Source organism: Squalius cephalus, assembly GCF_949319135.1.
Source record: "Squalius cephalus genome assembly, chromosome: 2".
NCBI classification, from domain to species: Eukaryota; Metazoa; Chordata; class Actinopteri; order Cypriniformes; family Leuciscidae; genus Squalius; species Squalius cephalus.
Genome location: NC_137123.1, coordinates 22913432 through 22935213, shown reverse-complemented (window position 1 = coordinate 22935213; position 21782 = coordinate 22913432). Strand labels below are relative to the sequence as shown.

The 21782-nt window shown below is 36.5% G+C and overlaps 1 protein-coding gene across 2 annotated transcripts in view; it reads left to right on the top strand.

The window, feature by feature from the left end:
* evi5l (ecotropic viral integration site 5 like) overlaps positions 1-21782 on the top strand; it is a 48189-nt gene that overhangs the window by 25785 nt on the left and 622 nt on the right. The window contains exons 14-23 of one of the 2 annotated variants that reach the window (XM_079864689.1): positions 3491-3607; positions 3852-3992; positions 4298-4468; positions 4873-5019; positions 5300-5395; positions 7159-7254; positions 11606-11813; positions 20245-20405; positions 20693-20812; positions 21526-21691. In XM_079864689.1, coding sequence (XP_079720815.1) covers positions 3491-3607; positions 3852-3992; positions 4298-4468; positions 4873-5019; positions 5300-5395; positions 7159-7254; positions 11606-11813; positions 20245-20405; positions 20693-20812; positions 21526-21691 — 1423 coding nt within the window. Of the gene's footprint in view, positions 1-3490; positions 3608-3851; positions 3993-4297; positions 4469-4872; positions 5020-5299; positions 5396-7158; positions 7255-11605; positions 17212-20244; positions 20406-20692; positions 20813-21525; positions 21692-21782 lie in introns of those variants that run through there. The other variant, XM_079864688.1, reaches the window with a different exon arrangement.

Below are 21782 nucleotides of genomic sequence, written 5' to 3'. Positions count from 1 at the left end.
ACACAGCTCTGAAATGCTGTCTGTGCGAAAGCACTGCAGGCTTGTCAATCCAGTTATTCTTTCTCACTGCTTACACGTGCAGTGTGAAACAGACTTAACAATCACATCCATTGCCCGAAAACAACAAAAAGGTTTATTACTAAGTTTAGCTTCAGCCTTTTGAAGGTACCTACTATTTAATTAGAAAGATTCTCTCTTTTATACAGTGGCAGTGTGAGATCATGCTGTTTACCGGAAATCTGAACAAAGTCACATGCCATATGAACAGGCTTTTAATATTTTGAAACCATCATTATGTTCGCTGTACACATGGCTGCAGGCTATTCTTAGTCAAAAGATCTACTTTCGCACAGCAGAATTACCCTGAACTGGGTCACTGGTAGTTCAGAGATTATATCCTGGTAAGATTTATGAAAATGACTTATTATTACTAAGTTGACTGTTTGAACCCATCATTACATTTTAAAAACTGTCGTCATCCTCACAATTTAGAAGAATGGATGCTAAAGCATCGCTATCTAACGGGGGTTTTCGGAACCTTTGTTTTTTTCATTTAAGTGTGAGTGAAAGGCATGTGTGAGAAGATGTCGGGGTGTGGTGTGTGTCATGTTGAGTGTGAGCCTGACATGTTTCGCACTCAGAGCAACACTCTCTGGTCATATGTATTTTCCTGTGTTACACTCAAAATTGACCACCATCCCATAGCATTGCTGATCTCAACAGAACTAGTGTATCGTGTGTATCTAACAGCTAATCTTGTTGTTAACTGTTGGTTTTTTTTGACAATCGTGTTTCTTGCAGCATCATTTATGAAATAAGGCAGTCTCTGGCTCTCTAGAACCCATAAAAACAAGGAATATTCATATTTATCACCACCAAGGAGTTCTGGTGGGGAAAAAAAACTTTATAGACATCTTGGATTACCTTTTGATGGTACATTTTTCACTGTTTAAACCAACATGAGTTTACACGTCTCTTAAATCTTCTTCTAAAAATTCTCACATTTCAGTGTAATAAACCATGTAATGTTACAGTTGATAACAAAAAAGTAAAGTTGCTGCCTCAACAAAACCATTTTTTCTTTAATTTGGCAAAAATCTGCATGCACTCACCCTCAAAATTCTCACACATGTCTTATTTTAGACCAGTTATTGAATTGTTTTACAGAGATATCAATTTCTTGATAGCTATAATAAAGAAAACACTACAGTTTAGATCTAACAGTATTTAGTATGTTTTAGGGTGAGTCTTTATGTTGCTTATTCAACCTAAATCTGATGAATCTGGTTTCATTACCTGGGGCTCGCTGTGGTTGACATGAAATGTTATTTGTGGTCTATGTTTCACATCCATTTTTAGCACACACACACATATATACATATTCACTTATATCATTTAATTTTAAATTCCAAGTATCAGCATTCAGTGAAATGTCATTAGTGGAGTCTGGATCACTGGCAGCACTAGTTTTCTCTTGTGAAAGGTTCATTTCCGCTGTGCTTTGCTGTCTGGAAAGGAAAGCGTTTGGTTTTTAGCTAAAAGTCCAGTCCTTCTACACTGTAAAAAAAAAAAAAGTTGAGAAAACTTAAAAGTTTAAGGCAACCAGCTGCAGGACATTTTTGAGTTTTCTCAACTTACGTGTTTGAGTTATCTCAACTTTTCTCAACTTTTTTCATGTTAAATAGTTGAATAAACTTTAAAAACTGAGTTTGTCATACAAAACGTAAGTTGGATTTTTTACAGTGTACTAGTGCTTTACAAGTTAACCGAGGTAGAATGAGCGAGAGTTTATGCGATTGACACATCTGAGTAATACGGGTATGATGAAGTGACTGGAAGCCTAGAGGGAGGTAAGAAAAACAGAAGTAAAAGTCCGTGGGAACTAGTGTTCACACAAGTCTCCAGGGCAGGCCACAGCCCCCTCTGGTAGGCCACAGTATATGCAGACAGGACAAGGCAGAAGCACACTCACATCAACACTGCCACTACAGTGATCGATAATGCTACAAATTATCTAAAATTTCCAGAAGCATATCTGTTGCTCTGAGTAGACATTTACAGAATGACTGTTTGTTTATCATACATAACCTTACATTTCTTTGGAAATGCAAAAGAGGCTGAAATTGTTAATTTATGACATAATGGTCTAGAGGCCATGTGTTACCGTAAATGTAGGCACTAACACTTAGCCTCGATTGTCTTATCACTTTAATAGAATGGTAACAACAGTGATATTAGTCAAATATAACACCAGTGTTTTTTTTTTTTATTATTGTAACAATTAGAATATAAATTCTTCCACCGAGTATATAGTTCACTTTTTCCATAGGGATTTAAAAAACTTTCTTCAATAAATAATGTAATCCATAAATCACACATCTGTGCACTGAAATCTGTGAACATTACAAAAAGATTACAAGACTTTATACTACACAACAAATGACAAACAATAGGACACACAATATAATAAGCAATCCTTTACATTTTTAAAGTACTATTTAAAAGTAGCTTGCAAAAAAATAAATGATACATTTTAAAAGAATATAAAACGCAACATAGTCTTCACTGCAGGAAATATACACTGATTCTTATTAAAGCTACAAAAGTTATTCAGTCAAGAGCAGTGAGTGATTTTCTGTCTTTTCTGGTTTAATAAAAAAAAAACGACGCACAAAAAGACGGCAGCACAGTTATAATAGGCTGCTGTCGCTTTAAGCCCCAATGCACGGATCAAATGTATTGGCACACAGGCATTTTGACATAATTGTGTGTGTATTTTTGGCCGTTCAAAAATTCATCGTCAAAGAGAACTGAACACATGCCATGTGAGAAGCAGCTTTCTGTGGGTGCGCTTAAGACACGAGTACCACATTGAGTTAATTTTTTATTGTGCTTCATTTAACATCATGCATTTTTATTCATGCACGTTTCTTAGTCGCTCTAATGTGTCTATAAATTTAAGCAGGCTTGCGCAAATATATTTACATATGCACGATTTAGCAAAAGCTTTACACGATATTGCCACGATATATCTATCATTATATCGCCTAGCCCTATAAACTGCTTTATATTAAATTTTATTGCAAAATATTAAAATATATACAAATAAATAGCATCATTTGCAATGCTACATGGGAGCAGGAGGGCACTGCTCAGCTCTTTTTGCGTGGTTCCCGTTTCTGTTAACATTTTCTTCTGATTGATGGATCCAAGGAATATGTGTTTTCGGGAACACTCCCAAGGATGATCTCTTCTTTTTTTTAGGATGTCAGAGCTGTCTTAAAAGGTTTATCGTTTTTTTTTGTGCATAAAATGATTGGGATTTTTACTTCCTGAACCCTACTGTTGTGCTTTTGTTTAAAGAAATGGTCTTTTTGTACAGTTAAGCTTAATTTTGTTGTGTTCAGAATATACTCTGATGTAATGGCAGCCATTATAACCTTCTCTGCACCCACCAGTGTTTCAATCCATTTTGTCTTTCTGTCTGTAGTATACAGAGGAGTTTGTGAGTGGGCTGCAAACTCAGTTGGAACAGTCTCGTCTACAGGAAGCAGAACTACTCGGTGCTCTGAAAGAAATGCAGGACAAAGTGCTCGATCTGGAGAAGGTGTGTGTGTGCATGTGTGTCTGACTTTTTTCAGAATTCAGAATTTTCAAGTATGAATTGGAAAGATGCTTCTGCACCAGTGGTGATGATTAGATCATCAGTGGCGATGATAGAGCTGATATGGCTTGTGCGCACACAAATGATAAGTGAAATTATTTTGAATTGCATGACAAAATATACTGCTTTTTAGTTCTAAATGGTGCTGATGTATAATACTTAATGGTATATTGTCTGCATATTGTAGAGGAACAGCTCTCTGCCTGATGAGATTAATGTAGCTCAGCTGCAGGAGGAGCTGAAGCTGGTGAAACTGAGGGAGCAGGAGACCCTACGTTCCTTCAGAGAGATGCAAGAGGTCGTTACTGATCTCAACCACTGCTGGCAGGTGCAGAATCTACACAACCCTACTGAACTCTACACAACTTTACTGATCTTTACACAATTAAACTCTGTCCAAATCCTCTGAACTCGACAGAATTCAGATTTGTTTTTGTTTTGCACTGCATTGTCATTTTCATTTGTTGATTGTTTTGACATTCATAAAAAAGTATGAATTTCTGTTCATCAGGAATGGACTAATACAATTCTTTCCCATTCTCCCCCATTCCATTACTTTATTGGTTCTTCTACAGTTCTTCAAATCGAATTCTTTGCAAACCTTTTTGTTTTGTTTCATTTTTTTTATGACAGAATCATACGTCTCGTGGAGGAGGAGGAGGAGGAGGCCATTGGAAAGAGTCTCCTAAGAAGAATGCGTTGAATGAGCTGCAGGATAAACTGATGAGTTTGAGACTGCGAGAGGCTCAGGGTCAGGCTGAACTCAAAGAGGTCAAACTTAAAAACCTGCAGCTGGAGAGCCAGGTTAGAACTGCAATGTCTGTCTGTATCAGTGTTATTTTAGTATAAAAGTAATGTATTTTTATATTTTTTGTTAATATTTTGAATTATATATATATATATATATATATATATATATATATATATATATATATATATATATATATATATATATACTGTTGGATTACTGCATTTGGGTTAGTTGGGTTACTGCATTTGCCTCTTAAAGATACCCACATAGGTCTATGGACTACAGGACCTGCTCTATCTTTATACACAACTACCACTTACATACACAGTTAGTGAATTTATACATTGGTGGCCAGCACCAATTAACACATACACACACATAATGACCATTACACAAAATAAACAAATATGAAAACATCCAATATACCCATAGAAAAAAAAAACTCTTCTCTCCATAGAACCAGATCAACTGTAAACTAGTTGGCAGACATGAGCAAGAGAGCGCCGGTCTACAGGAGAGACTGCAGAATGCTCTTTCTCACAACAAAACACTACAAAGCCAGCTCAACGAAATGAAGAGAAAGCAGGCCGAGTTTGACTGCAAGGTACAACGCATTCACAGTCATACAACTCAGGATTGACAGATTCAATGAGATAAACAGTAAATGGGATGCACAGTAAATCAGTGCCACATCGGTTATTGCCTAGCATGTGACATTTTTTAGATCCCTTATCAGTATTAGCCAGAATTTTAATATCAGTGCATCCCTAGCAAATAGACATAGCTAGACTACAACCAAAATTACATTTATAGATGAATGCGTTAATTAGAATGTAGAATTTTATGTGCATAATGTAGAAATAATTTAGCTGTCTTACCTTTAGAGCAAAGAAGAGGTGATGGCAGTGCGTCTAAGAGAAGCTGACAGCATGGCCGCTATGGCTGAACTCCGGCAAAAGATAGCCGACCTAGAAATACAGGTGAGAAATACAGGCCTACATATGTGCAATAACTGTGTCTACTTGACTATTTAACAGAAGTTGTATTTCTCTTCTGTAAAACAGCTATGCCGCTTGGTATAATGCACAATTTTTTGTTGAATGTTGAGGAAATATTAGCAATAAGGCAACACTAGCCCCGTTTACATGCACACTTTTTTGCTATTCTGATTGAGATCGTTCTGATTGACGGATTCCGGTTGACTGTTTACATGGGATGTTATCTAAACCGATCTGGTGTTTACATGTGCTGACGCTTTCAATCGAAGTCATTTTGTGACATGCGCACACAGCTTGTCTGCCGGATCTGGAAGCTCATTATTTCCACGTTTTCAATCCTGTCAAGATGGTGCATCACTTAATTGTCGCGTTTAGTTGTAGGCATGAGACGCGTTTCCACTGTCGGGCCAGTGCGAGCCATAAACGTGGCATTTTATTGTATTGTGTAGGCTATTGTTCTTTGTTAATTATTGTCTTGTTTTGTATTTGCATCAGTTTTTCATTCTCATACTCATATCACACTCATTATAGCATATAATTAAATACAGGCCATCATTATTGTAAAAAAAAAAAAAAAAAAAGAAGAAGAAAAAAAGGAAATTGTCAAGTTTTATCAGAAAACTGATCAGAAAGAAATCACTGGAAACAGCCTGATCGATCGCAAAACAAGAGCGACTGTTTGCTGGCATTTTTGTTGTTTAATTGAATATTTAAAACCCAAGAATAGATGTTTTACCACAGGTTTAATATAAAAATCGATACATTTATCATAATGAATTAATTTGTGTCAAAATTGCACATTAGTCACAGAAATAAAGTGGTTTACCGTTTATGACGTTTGTGAACGTTTACAAAAGAAAGAGGACACAAAACGTATTCGCGTCTGTTTCTGTTTATTTGGTAGCCTAGTAACAGGACGTATTTACATCACATTTAGAAAGAATGTTCATTTCTACAAATATGCCACCAAAAATATGACCTGAGGAGCTTTAGCACTCTCTCCCAGAAGGATACAGTTATATTTTCAGTCAGAGAAAAAGAGGATAGTCCGAGACATAGGCTACTGAAAGATAAAATAAAAACAGGATTATGATTTGTCTGAATTCTTCAAGCTTACATATTTACCATGTTTACTATGGTAATGGTTAGCGTGCATAGTTTTTTGCATCGGGTATAAATATTCCTACCTTATTCGGTGATCAGAATCCACAACGGATCACAAACAGAAGGCATTATGTTAGCTGACAGAATTATCTGGCGCAAAACCAGGCATGCGCAGAAAGACGTACGCTCAAAGTAATCGGATCAGCTCGTTTACATGGTGTAATCTTTCGTTTGATCGGTTCATGAAAAGGTTTATTCCACCCCCTTCAATCCGAATGAAATTTCAATCGGTTTGAGCATTTTTATTCCGATTGAGGTGTTGACATGGAGCATTTTCATTCTGATTGGACTTGCACCTGGTTATAATCGGAATACAATGCTACATGTAGACGGGGCTAATGTTGTGTACATCTCATTAAATAGTTTAATGCAAATATCAGGATTACATTGGCTATTGCTCTATAGATAAAGCTCTCTCAATATTGATAAATATCGGTTGACCACTAAGTGTGTGTGTGTGTGTGTGTGTGTGTGTGTGTGTGTGTGTGTGTGTGTGTGTTACATATGGTCTGTTTTCTGTGTATATATTGTATATACAGAGTATAATCAAGTGTAAATGTGTGTGTATGTATTGCCTACAGAAAGAGGAAGGACTGATCCAAGGCCAGCTGAATCACTCAGACTCCAAACAGTATATAACTCAACTGAGGCAGCAGATCGCTGAACTTAAGAACGAGGTGAGATTTTCACGAACAAACACGCCCATACATGCACTAGTATGCAAGTTCAGCTGCTATCTGTAACGGTCTTTGCACTTGCATCGTAATCTGTGATCAGAAAAAAAAATTTACAACCCACATTATTGTAGCTAAAAAAGCACTTACTGTACCATGATCCCTACTACACAAACCTGGTTTCTCAAATTTTCATTTATTCCTATTAGTATGGCTTTTTTATATGGTTTATAGTCTGCACTTTGCCACCATTGTTCTTAGTACACTCTATGAGTGGTTACATTTCTACCTCATTTTAGAGTGGTATTGTAGTGCTTTTCTTGGCATTTGGGAGCCTCCCTAACCACAATAAAAACCACTCGAAAATCTTTTTCCCCATTCCCCCATATGCCCTCACACACACAGGCGGCTTTGATGGTTTGATACTGTGGTGCTTTACCCACGCACCCTGTCACAACCCGGTCTCACGCACTTCATGTGATGATCTTGCTCATTTGTAGAAAAACCTTTCGTGACAGGGGGGTGTGAGAGTGTGTTGACATTCTGTTTCTCTTGAATGTATTTCCCTCCCTTTCACCTCTCTGTTCACGTATTAGAGTCTTTCATCTCTCGTTTTCATCCATCTTTTCGTTTTTTGATTTCGTCATCGCCACTCACGTTTCCTCTCGCTCGATAGCTTTGCTTGTGTCAGTGTTTACATACAAATTTGAAGTGATTATGCTCCAGTTTCATGGTTACTGTAATCACTGAGTTGAGATGCATTGTGGGCGCTTTCAAAGGACGGATTTACATCAGCGTTTTACATGTGCTCATATTCAGCCATGAAATCAGGTCACCATATGTTCTGTAGTGCCAAAGATTTAGAATCATTTTTGATCAAAACAAATCAGCTTGAAGAAACCCCACAGTCTTATATAACACAAGATGATTGTGAATTTCAGAGCAACTTTTTTTTGTACTTTAACAGTATAAAATAACTGGTAAATATTATAATTGGGGGTTTCGATACTGTCAAATGAATTTGTACTAACTAGCTAATTTAGCCTTTACCTTTACCATAAAAAAACGTTTCTGTTATATATTGTGTATTTATTAGTGCTGATTCAAATTTGACATGAAATGCCAAAGAATTCAAATCAAATTATTTGCAATTAATCGCACATCACTATTTAGACAGAAAATTTAAATCATTCAAAAACATTCATTCATTCATTTCATTTATGGTGGCTGACAAATCCATTGAATAGACATCGCAAAAGGTGGCTTTAGGTAGCAATATATATCAATGCATTGTTTTATTTCCATGTCATTGAACATAAACCAGTCACTAGCCTGCAGTTCACAACCATCTATTTCTATTAAATTTGTCTGGTGTCAAGGCTGTCTGGTGTCAATATATATATATATAATTTCTTTATGTATTTATTTTTTTTAGCCTTTCGAGATTAAAAAAAAAATCTCGGTGATGTCCTAATTCGGAAGTGCTGTGCACTGACTTTTGCTCTGTGGTTTTGGCTGAAACGAGATCAACCAGACAGAGGAAGTGAGAGGTGGGGCTTGTGTAGATGATTGTCTCAGGAAGCTTTTCCATTGGTTAACCACAGCCCCTCCCACTCCCACACTCACAAATTGCTAAAGAACTTATTGGGAAACCCATGACGTTTCAGATCTGAGATTTTAGCAGAATACCTGTTTAAGTCTCTCACGAATGTTAGGACAGACACACACATACACACGCAATCACACTCACTTATGCTCACTGACTCAGAAGGGAAGATCTGAAATGAGAGCGAAAAATTGTGGTCCATTTCTGTCACGCAAGAAAATCCACTCACTACGTGATTCACACACATCCATAGTCGCATATTCACCAAGGGCACATGTAGATTTAAGCATACAAATGGTACAACAAACGTTACATATCAAAACAAACATGCAAAAGGTCTTGAAGATTGATATGGAGCCAAATTAAAATAAATAAATAATTTAAAAAATACATTTAGATATACTAATAGGTAAAAAAAAATAAGGTAAATAGATAAAACCACTAAATTCCATTTAACCACATAAACTATCATTTGTGAATTGTGTAACATTTCAGTAAAAAGCCTCTTAATCAATTTGGTAACACTTTATTTTAAGGCGAGTTACAGGTTACATGTACTTGCTATAGTAATAACAGTAAATTATGCATAATTACAAGTAACTAACCCTAACCTTAACCCTAGTAAGTACATGTAGTTAATTAATATTACGCAGTACTTATTTGTGTAATTACACAGTAACAACATCTTCGAATAAATCGGAACCATCAATTAAAACCAAACCACAGGGTGTTTTACAGAGAAGTCTCAGTGACAAACTGATCTTAATCACGTAGTACTTTGCTCTAACACCTCTCTGATAAGCAGAACTTAAATTCTCCATCAGCACACATTGAAGACCACTACTTGTTGCTATGGAAACATACCAACACGTTGAAAAAGAAATTGCGGTAAATGTGGTGTGCCTTTTAATGTCAATGTTTTTATTTTACAGATATTTAAAGAAATTTCTGTTTGATTCTCAGAAAATAAACCACAAACTCATGTTATGAACATTTTCAGATTTAGCCGTTTTTTTAACAGGTCAAAAGTGAGTCAGTGATTTATTTTATAGTGTCTATTTTAGCTAATGTTGTTCTTTTTTATGGTTATGAATAAATCGCATAACTTTCATAATGTATGTTGTTTTTTTGGATGCTTACCAGGCCTTTTAATTAGCTAAATCAGCTATACTTCCTTGGTCAACCACCCTCACTACGTTTTCCATATGCTGGCACTGCTTCATTCCGATACTATTACAGTTTTTATTAATATTTTGAACGAGTTTTTGGTTTTATATTTTCCATCTTCATCAGTTTAGTAATTTTGCTATGCACTTACATATATATATATATGTATATGTATGTCTATAGTTTTATGAATGTTTGTTTTAGTTTTAGATATTTTAGGACATCAAGTTTAACTAGATGAAAATGAGAAATGTGAAATAAAATGTGTTTTTTTATATTTTATTTAATTTCAGTTAAAGGGTTCAATTCTGTCATTAATTACTCACCCTCGTGTCATTCTTCGTTCATCTTCAGAACAAATATGAAGATATTTTTAATGAAATCCGAGAGGTTTCTGAACCACCCATGTGCAGCAACGTCATTTCAACTTTTAAGGCCCAAAAAGGTTATAAAGGCATTGTTAAAATAGTCCATGTGACTACAGTGGTTCAACCTTAATGTTATGAAGTGACGAGAATACTTTTTGTGTGCAAAAAACAAAGAAAAATAATGACTTTATTCAACAATCTCTTCTCTTCCACGTCATTCTCCTACGCTGTTGATGTAGTGTAAACAGTGCAGCGCTTCCTGGTTCTACGTCAAAACGGCGCCTCACTATTGGCCAGCTCCTGCGTCAGCATCACACGCATGTGTCATGGTGCTCACATGACCAGCGTCGGCCAATAGTAAGGCGCCGTTCTGACGTAGAACCCGGAAGCGCCGCACTGTTTACACTACATCAACAGCGTAGGAGAATGACGTAGAAGAGAAGAGATTGTTGATTATTTTTATTATTAAGTCATTATTTCGGGGGTTTTGCGCACAAAAAGTATTCTCAACGCTTTATAACTTTACATATGAACCACTGTAGTCACATGGACTATTTTAAAGATGTCTTTACTACCTTTCTGGGCCTTGAAAGTTGCAATGATGTTGCTGCATATGGGTGGTTCAGAAACCTCTCGGATTTCATCAAAAATATCTTCATTTGTGTTCCAAAGATAAACAAAGTTCTTAAGGGTTTGGAACAACAGGGTGAGTAATTAATGACAGAATTTTCATATGCACTGTTAAAAATTATCATTGGTTTAACTTAAAAAAGCAAGTAACCTGGTTGCCTTAAAATTTTAAGTTAATTGAAATTAGAAAATTGAGTTAATACAATGAAGGAGATTGGTTTAATCAACAGAAACTCAAAATATTATGTTATCTGAACCACATAAATTATCCAAGTTGATCTGACAAAAGAAAAAATGTTGTGATAACAAATAAAAAAAATTACAGTGTGGAAAAGTGCTTAACTTATTTTGTTGAGTTAACGCAATGTAAAAACATATGTTGTCATAAATTATTGATAATATCATTTTTTACAGTGTGGTTTTAGTTTTTTCGTTTTACTCAACTCTAATAACCCTGGCTAGACGGGCACCAATACAGCATAAACTACCTTGAAAACAGGTCTTTTCTGCAGGGCTGTGCATTTGTAAGAATATTTGCTGGAATACAGAACTTGTCAACTTGCCCTTCTCTTGAACATTTTAGATCAGGCAGCTGCGTGGACAGTGCTCCAAGTTCCAGAATACCAGTGGTGGTGCTTATCAGGACCTATGTTTGGAAAGCCCAGCGTCTGCAGAAGGCGATTACCTCAGTTCAGACGAGGACCTTCTTCAGAGCCACCTGCCTGTGACCGCCCTGTATCCGCATCACTCGTCACCTCGTCTGGACAGTCAAGGCAGCACGGACAGCGATGGAGAGGAAAGGAACCCCATTCAAAACCCCTGCCAAGACCCTCTGCCTAACCAGCAGCAGCTTTACCCGGGCATGGTGTGTGCCGAAGGACTCGAGAACTGAGATTCCTTGAAAATGTGGGACAAGGAGAATTGAAAACTTTAGAAAAAGACATGATTAGACTGCACAAAATGCACACATATATAGCGTGAGAGAGAGATTATGTACATTCACCCAAAAGCTGTCAGAGGTAGGGCAGGAAACTGATGCATAGCGCAACACTCTCATAGTATATGTTTCCCTCACTCTAGCTGTGTCCGAAATCGGAAAAAACGCCGCCTTTACTGGCAGTATACGACAGTATGATGGCACCAAGGCATATCCCGATCCAGCGTTTGCCTTCCATCTGTTGGATAATTATAATGTTATCACAAACCTGTGCATTCAGTTTGGCGGTTCGTGCTAAAATGACATCTGATAAAGAGATAAGAAATGCAAGATTCTTTTTCATGTTTTTGAAAACTTGAGATTACATTTTATACAGAAATTGCATTGTATTCACAAAAGTATTTCTTTGGTTTATGTCTAAACTTCACTTGAATTTGTTCTAGATCATTAGACGTGACGTTTGGTGTCTTGGAAGCTGGCCTGAAACTAGTTTCCTAAGGCGGTACGTTCATACAACCACATGGCAGCTGCCTTCGGTTTCGGACACAGCCTCTGTCTCTCTCTCTTATTCTTTCTCTTTGCCTTACTCTCTCTTTTACTGTCTTTTTGTTAGTGTGTCTGTTGCGCTACATGTAATTCTTAAACGTATTGTATTCATAGGACTGAATTTGAGTTCTGTTTACCATCTACCAACATATATATTCTCCTCTCAGAGTGCCAGAAAGTTCGGTCATTTTCGCCATTTTCTCCTATCAAAGACAACAGTGTGGCTTTGAAACTACCTCTAAGGGTGCTGTCACGATTACCTGGTCCGAACCCGAGTTCGATCGCTCCCCCCTCGTCACGACGCAGGAGAAGGCGGTAAAACACATAGCGTTGCTCAACTTAATTTTATATTATGGTTTTTGAACCTGGTTTTGTTTTCCAAGCGTCAGCACATAATGGCACTTGCGTCTATGTGCCGCGTATGTATTGCAAATGTTCTAAAGAGCGCGGGAGTCCATTTCTGCTGAAGGCAAGCAGAATTGAGATATACATTCTCTCTGCTTGCAGTGCGTCAGTCACACTTGTCAGGAAATTGAGTGAGAACACACACAAACACAAAAGGTGCATCCCTATTTGCATACTTGTGCACTATTCTTTGCCGTTTTGTAGTATTAAAAGTGTGAGTAGTGTGTTCACACTGAAAATTCCTAAAAGAAAAAGTACACTTTAAATACTCGGATGATGCACTTAATTAACTCAAAAAATGAAGTGTGGAATGTTGGACACTTCATCCACTCATCTTTCACAGCTTTAATTAAGTAGTGGAGGGGGAGGGGCTTTCAGACCGATGTTGAATGACAAAGTAACCTTATAAAATTCATACACTGTTGAGTTCATTGTGCATAAGCACATAGTGTGTACGTGCATAGTGTAGGGTTGGGTATCTTTTGAATTTTAACGATTACGATTCTGTATCGAATCCTAATTTCGATTCCAAACTTGGATATCATTCACATTTCTTTTAAGTCTTAATGCAAAACATGCTAATATTTTGACTTTTTTTTTACTAGTCAGTATGAGAGGCAGCTTTCTGTGCACACTTTTTGAATGTGTGCGCAGCACATAAAAAAGTGCACGAATCTTCTTGCGCTTGAATGGTTTAAAATCACTCAATTTTATAACAAGTATTACTTAAGTATTAAGTTAGGATTAAGTAAGTACCTTAAGTAAGGATTTTTGATTCCCAACCCTAGCATTGTGTATAGTGCATCATTTGGGACGCAACCGTACCCCAGACCTCCCTGTGTTAGGCGGACTTGGGTACGTTTCGTGGATGCGTTCCCGAGTTCAGAAAACAACGTTCACATCATCCAAACTCATACGTCGATCGAACCCGGGTGCGCACGAAAAGTGCTAGTGTGAAAGCACCCTAATTTAACAAGACGCTCCCTTTGAGCATACCAAATTTCCCAATACAACAGCCATCTGGCTTGAAATGAGGTGGCAGAGGAGAGAAAAATTGAGGAGGAGTTTGGATTAGCAACATCCTATCAAATCTTTGGCTTTGGAAATCATAGTCACGCTCAGTTGGTGCCTAATGTAGGGACCATCTCTCTCTTTGTCTACTGTTTCTTTAGAGGCTTGCAGCAGAAATGGTGCTGGACGTTCTTCATTTTTCTGTATTGTTCTTCTGAAGAGGATGTTCACCTCTTACGTTTTTCTCAAACGCAACAGACACTACAATCACTTTAATGAGAGGTAAAGGCTGAAGGAGAATAAGAATGAACAAAGTCGTATTATATAATATAATAGGGATGTTAATAGTTACATACATAGATGAATATTACCGTAGCTCATCCATGTATTTGTGCGTGTTTTATACAAAAACAGAGAAAGGTGATCAAAATTTTGGATGGAAAAAATTTCCATTCCAAAAGAAAACTATTGTGTGTCAACATTGCCAAATGTTTATTTTTTATGTTATTTATGTTTATTTCTTGTTTGTTTTTTTTAATAATGTACATGTACTTCATGCATACAGAGGCCAAAATATTTAATATTTAATTCATACTATTCTTCTGTGCCAATCCTGAAAAACAGCTTGAGGCTGAAACTACAGGGTCTCCAGTAAAGAGATTAGTTTAAAAAAAGGTAAAGAAATGAAAAACAACTGCTGCTATGACATTTCTAGTTATTTTATTATTATTTTTAAATATGTTCACAAGGATAACCCCTCTCCCATGTAGAGTAGATCTATATGTCCAAGATATACTGTGAACTTATTGACTTGATGCTCATCGGCATTGAGTTGCCTAGACTTGATTTGCATTTCACAAATCTGCGTTTAACCACCAGTTATAGTCAGTTACTGATCCTGACTTTTAACGGTTAACATGAGATTTTGAGTTTGCGCTGAATCTAAAGCAACTTCCTGAATTGTTTGTGATGACTTGCTCATGGTTGTGTTATTGAAGTAAGTCTTTTTGACTTGTAGAGCTACTGCTTGCTTGCATTTGATTGAACTACAGAAGGTTTACAGACAAACGTAACTACTAAACTAAATGACAGTTGATACGAAATAATGTGAGACTTTGTATATATGCGTATATTGATAACAATTTTCTTCCTTTTAAGCAAGTTTGGTCACCCACTATTTCGTAACCTGTCCAAGACTTCCATCTGTCTCGACACTGTCTACGATGTCGTGTTTGTCTGACCACACTTGGTGCATCAGTGTCATTGCCGTTCCCCACTACTGCCTCATTCCGCTAAAGCTCATTGATCGTTGCATTAATCAGACATTTTAGGTGTTTACGTGACTTTCTGAGAGCAAAACACTTCCGTCCCTCATTTGCACCCTTTATTGACAAAAAAACAGCGAGAAGCTGCTCTCAATGTCTCTGACGTTGATGCATTACAAGACATCAAAAAAGGCATTTACAGTATGCGCTGAATCTGAATGGGAAGCCGTTTAAGTGTGTTCATAAAGCATATCTACTTTTGAGTGGTCAGCTCTCAAGATAATCTGGGGTTGCTGTTTTAACTTCTCACAGTGTTGTATTGACTGACACTTGTCTTTTGTTTTCTCCGGAATTGTCTATGAATGGAATTGATTGTGTGGAGTGGCTATTTTTCCTTTCATCAAACCTGTTATGACCCTTTTACTTTTCAAAATATCTCATGGACATGTTATAGCTGAAAGAAAAAAGAAAATAGACAGTGCAAATTAGTTCGGTCATAATATTTTATGCATACAGACTTTGATTTTGTTTCATTTTGCAGTACAAATTCAAACTAAACTTAACACCTCCAGCATCAACTCCTACTAGGTTTTTACTCTGATTTAGCACATCCTTCCTGTTCCGCAATGACCTTTGTAACATTTAAAATCATCCACAAAACTGGTTTCAGAACTGTGTAACGTTTATAAACCGGTGTTCTTTACAAGAAAAGCAGCAAGCAAAGGAAGTTGCCGTGCACCTTTCATTCGCTGGTCTTCAAAGCGAAACCTCAGAGGGTCCCAGTAGATGAAGAACTTATTCTCACAGTCATTTTACCAACATTTGTTCTGGTTTGGGACTGTTGGATTTCAAACAGTCGAAGGAAACTGTCCTCACAACTTGATTACAACACACAACGGTTTTGTGGTGTGCGTTTTAGCTTCTGAAGAATATTTGCTAATAGGAAATCAGAAATGTCCGTTTTGAAATTAACTTGAGAGAATGAGTTTGGTAACCACTGTTGTTGTTAATCGAGTCGATTTTGTTTTAAAGTCATTTTTACAGGATGGTCGAACACATTTCTGTCTCGCATTGAGCTCATTGACTAAATTATTTTGTGATCAGCAGAAAAAAGGATGAATGAAAAATGTTGATGATGATGATGTGGTATTATGAGTCAGTTTTTCCTGCATAAGGTCCTTCACATATCTCAGAAACACTGTATCACTGTTCCAGTTAAAGCTGAATACTTTTATTTACAGCATCTTTCGTGAGTTTTATCTCTCACCGTTTTTGTTTTTTGCTTGTTTTTAAGGTTGTCATGTCAACAATGTTCATAATGAAACTCCGATTTGTTTCCTAACTACAACAACACTGCATAAATGCACCCTTTTATGCATGCAAACCGCTGGTCAAAAGAACACTGTTCGTGTATTGTTTAATGCCTCCTATATCAGGATATGTTTTAAATGGTAGTATACTAAATCATTCCAATGATACCTGTTTCTTTTTGTCCTCCTCTTTTTAAGATGAGAAGAAAGTGTGGTGTACCCCGCCTTATTTATTTTGATTTATTTGATTTATTTTTGTATATAGCGCATGTAATATCATCAGTGTTACAAGCATACAGAAAATGTGAATACTATGCATCAACTGTAGTATGATCAAACACAGTGTGCATTAAAACAGCAACCCCAAAAGCAGAGGTCAGAACGTCATCACATTATGCTTTCAGGTCTAGCCATATTAAATAAATGGCCAGCGAGGGCATGAAGTCATAAAGCAGAGGCTGATCTGACATCATCTCCTCTATAGTGCTCCAATAGCTGCCTTACCTCCTTTCACCAGTCTGTAAATGTCCAATTGTCTCCCTGTTACACCCATCAATTTACATCCTCTCTCTCCTACAATTTTACTGATGTGTTATTAAGAATGACAGTACTAAAGATTATATAAATGGCAATGTTATCAAATGATGATCCAGTGTTCTGTATTTGATGATAAATAAAATGTATTTCAAAATAAAAAAAAACATTTACATTCGCAAAGTGCACATTTTGGTATTGTGTAGGTATTATTTTGCATTTACGATGTTAAAACCATTTCATTATTTACTCATTCTTTAGAGTGAACAATTTATTTACGTGGGAAACATTTTTAAAACTCATCTGGCTTAACTAATAAACCTAGTCTAACCAAACTAACCAAAAGAGTTTCTTCCTATTCTCCGCCCCATAGTGAAATGTCACATTGGTTGGCCTAAATGCATGAGGACTTTAATGTCAGTTATCTATATGGTTTCAAGGCATGGGCTGAAAAAGCAAAGTCTTGTTGCACCTCACACAACCACATTCTCCACGGTTCGTCAAGTGTTTCTACAGTCTCATCACTTTTCCCTCTCTTCCTCTCTTCTTCATCCATCTGCATGGGGGTCTGAATCTGTTTGCTGCCTTAGCAGGGGCAAAAGCAAATTGGAGTTTGAATGATGTGTCATAATCACACCTTCACGTTGGGCCTATTTATGGTTTAGATTTGCAATGAATGACTATTGCAAGAATTTTTGCAACTCAAGAGTGATTTTTTATTAGTCACATCCATGCACCGCTGAACAAAATAAGTGCTTTTCAGATGTATGCAACAGAACGTGTTTTCTTTTCGATGAGACCACCCTGATTTATTTGGCTGGTAGTTTTCCTTCGCACTGCAGAAGTCAGTATCATTCGAGTTTGTAGAGCTCGAGGCAGAGCGCGCGGCGGAAACTGACGCGTCTGTGGTCGGCCGGTGCTGTGAACGCGCGTTACCTCGCGAAGTTTCAGTTTTGCTGCGCTTTAAGGAACGCGCACCTGTCCTCAGTGATTTATTACTGCTGGTGACAGAGACACATACGACGCCGTAGTTCGGCCTAATCTCTTTGAAATAAATACAGTTAGATAAAAGATATAGCCTACTGCATTTAATGGGCATTTTATCATAGAAACACCTCGAAAAAACTATTGGCTGGCTCTGAGCGCATCTACTGGTAAGTCCTGACAATTTATTTAAGATAAGTTTAAGTTTAAGATAAGTTCGTATGGCAGTAAACTGGCGGATATTTTTGAAAACGGCAACATTTTTGATTTGAAATTAGGTTCAGGTTTTATCATGTTTTATGTTATGTTAGCCTACAAAATCGTGTCATTACATTTTGATAATTTAATATTTGTCCACATTAATACTTTAAATAATTAAATCATATATTAGCCTAATCTTAAAAAATAAATATTTATATTTGAAACGATATAGCCTACTACGGTTCCCTGGAAGGAAGGGGTTAATATATTAGGGTTTTGCAGATATTTATGTAAACATTTTTAAAATGTATAGGCTATGTAATATCAGTATCTTCATCCTGAAGATTATTGTTAAACAAGGTTACAAAAGGTCTGTTGATGTTTAAAATTAATAATTTGAAGTAATCACAGATTTTTTTCTTTCATTAGTACCTTGCAATAGCAGAAACACAAAATGGCTTCTACCGTGGCTTTAATGTATGTGTGATATGTTTAATCAACAGTAAGATGTCAGCTAAAGATTTTCTGTCTGTGGTGATTCAATAGATAAAAAATAACTTTTAAACCACTGCAGTCTTTATTCATTCATTCATTGAAGTAATGGTCAGATTTGCTTTTTATTTTTCAAACTTTATACAATTATTAAATATTTGGTTTAGGTTTTGGAGGCTGCTTTTGTCCCAGTACTCAAGAATCAGTGAATTTTTGTGTGTGTGTGTGTTTATATATTACCAACCTCATGATGTCAAAGGATAAACATAACCAAGACCAAAGTGATTTATCATAACAATTATCATCATTGTTTAAATTCAACTTACAGTATGAGCATTTAATAAACTCTAAGGCAATACGATGAGGTAACATGCTCACATTCAATTCATATATTAAATTTTACTTATTATGCTGTTAAATATATATATTTTTGGTACACCAGATACAGCAATTAAGGAGTTATTTTCAGGTTTTTTATATATATATATATATATATATAATATCAACTCAATAACCATATAAAAAATGATTAGAAAATTACCACAATATTTAAAATTAAATTATTATTTTAACATAGGCCTGTTTGACATCATAAAATGAGTCGATGCTACAGAAATTCCTGTTTTCATATTTGAATAGCGTTCCCCTTGGCTAAAGCTCAACGTAACATTTCTTAAAATTATTGTAAATAATGAGAAGTCTAGTGTTTCAACAGAAAAACGCTGTCATGTAGTTCTGGTTAGCAGTTGAGAGTCTGACTTGCAAGATGACAGCAGATTTCCGTTTAGTATCCTGGGTTCGTATTTCATTAGTTATTTAAAAATAAAAAAATAAACGCTTTATCCTTTTATTTGGGAAATGCATTTTTGCCCTCATGAAGGCTGTTACTTGCAAAATATGCTGAATCAGAGCTAATCATGCAAAGCGATAGGAAACATTATTTTACACTCAACGGAATCTGTGCTTTCCTCTATAGTGTGAAAAAAAGGACATTTGTTAAATCAATATTCAATCCTCATTTAAATCAATGTTATGGTGAGATTTAACATGTAATTAAAATGCATCATGTCCCTATATATTTTCCTCTCTCCATTTTTAGCACTGCACGACAAGTCTTCCCTGTCACTGGTTCTAGCTCTCTCTGTTCATCATGCCTCGTTCGTTTCTGGTGAAGAAGAGCAAGAAGGGAGGCTTTCGTTCTTCTCTTCCCATAGCTGACGTGCCCTATCTAGGCCTGGTGGGCTGGTCTGTCCCGGTAAAAGTCACTACACTGCCAGAGGAACCAGGCCAAGAGATACAACCATATTCTCCAATCATGCAGCAAAATAGCACACTCAAGAGTCCCGATAATGGCTGGAAAACAGGTATTGATCAACCAGATTTATTGAGGGAGTGAGGGGGGGACCCTTTTTTTTTTTTTTTTTTTTTTAAACACATACCTTTGCTTTTGTAGTGAAGCCAATACAGCAATAAATGTGTGTTGACATAATCAGATCGTCTTGTGTGATTAATACTGGTTCTTCATTGGTTTCTGCAGATCCAGCAGGTTTCCGGTACGGCCCTCCTCCTTCTCCAGTGCCCTGGTTACCTGTCAACTCTAGAGACATAGCAGACATGCAAGCGCTCAACAGCAGAGACTGTTCTCTGACTAGTCCTCGGAGGGATCTGGTTCCCAAACACTGCAGCTTATGTGGCAAGGTAGAACATTTTGCGTCAAAAGTGAATAATAATGATAGTAATCATAAGACAATGTTATGTTCTTATGTAACACAAATGAATCACTGAAGCAATTTGTGTTTCAAATCCACTGTGTGATCAGGGGTCACTTGATCAGCTCCTCCAGTCCATAAATAATACATGACAAAACATTTTCCTTGAGTAGTACTGCTATATTTTGGCCTCTCAAGGCTTTCCAGTGACAGTGGAAAAAGCTTTTCACTTCCTGAGGCGTCTTTTAACAGGTCTGTTTTGAACTTTTCCATTAGGTTTACTCGTCTCTTGCTCGCCTGGAGTCTCACGTGTACAGATCGCATGGTAGTCATCATCATGGACGCTCACTGGTGTTCCATGACAGCAAGGACCCAGGGATGACATGCAGGGTAAAGGTACAAACATTAGTTTGCAAAGCTTTTCAAAAGTGAAATGTCTCCCTCTGGTGCTGAGTACTGTAACTGCAGCCTTAGGTATAGTTGAGGTGGATTCTGGAACTTTATTTCTAAACATCTATGTTAGTATATAGTATGTAGTTTAGTAGGCCTATGCCTTTTTGTTTCTGTACATGCGAGTACACAATAAGCAAGTACTTTTCAGAATTAAGTTACTTTTAAAACAAATTATATATTATAGTTAGTTATTACATATATACACTACCAGTCAAAAGTTTGTAATAATTACGATTTTTAAAGTTTTTTTTTTTTTTTAAGAAGTCTCTTATGCTCACCAAGGCTGAATTTATGTGAAGATTAAATACAGTAAAGCAGTAATATTGTAAAATAGTATTACAATTTAAAAAACGGTTTTCTATTTTAATATATTTTCAAATGGCATTTATTCCTCTGAAAACTGGAGTAAATTCAGCTTTGTCTGTCACATGATCCTTGAGAACATTCCACTGTGTGTATATATATAGAATTCTATTCACTGCTTTTTATGAAAAAGCAAACATTATATATATATATATCTAAAATTCTATTCACAGCTTAAGCAGTTTTTTTATAAAAAAAAAACCCACATATATATATATCGTTTGCTTAAGCAGTCATATCTTTTAGTTATATTGTCACAGTGCATGTAATGATTTGTTCAGTTTGCATTTCAGGAACGAACATTTGAGTGTAAGGAATGTGGGAAGGTGTTCAAACGCTCATCTACTCTGTCCACCCATCTCCTGATCCACTCGGATACACGGCCATATCCCTGCCAGTACTGTGGCAAGAGATTCCACCAGAAATCCGACATGAAGAAACACACCTTCATACACACCGGTGAGACTCAATTGAAACATTGTATAGAATGCAGAATTTCTAATGTCTGACAATAGACAACTTTTGCATTTTCCCCATTTTAATCTATACA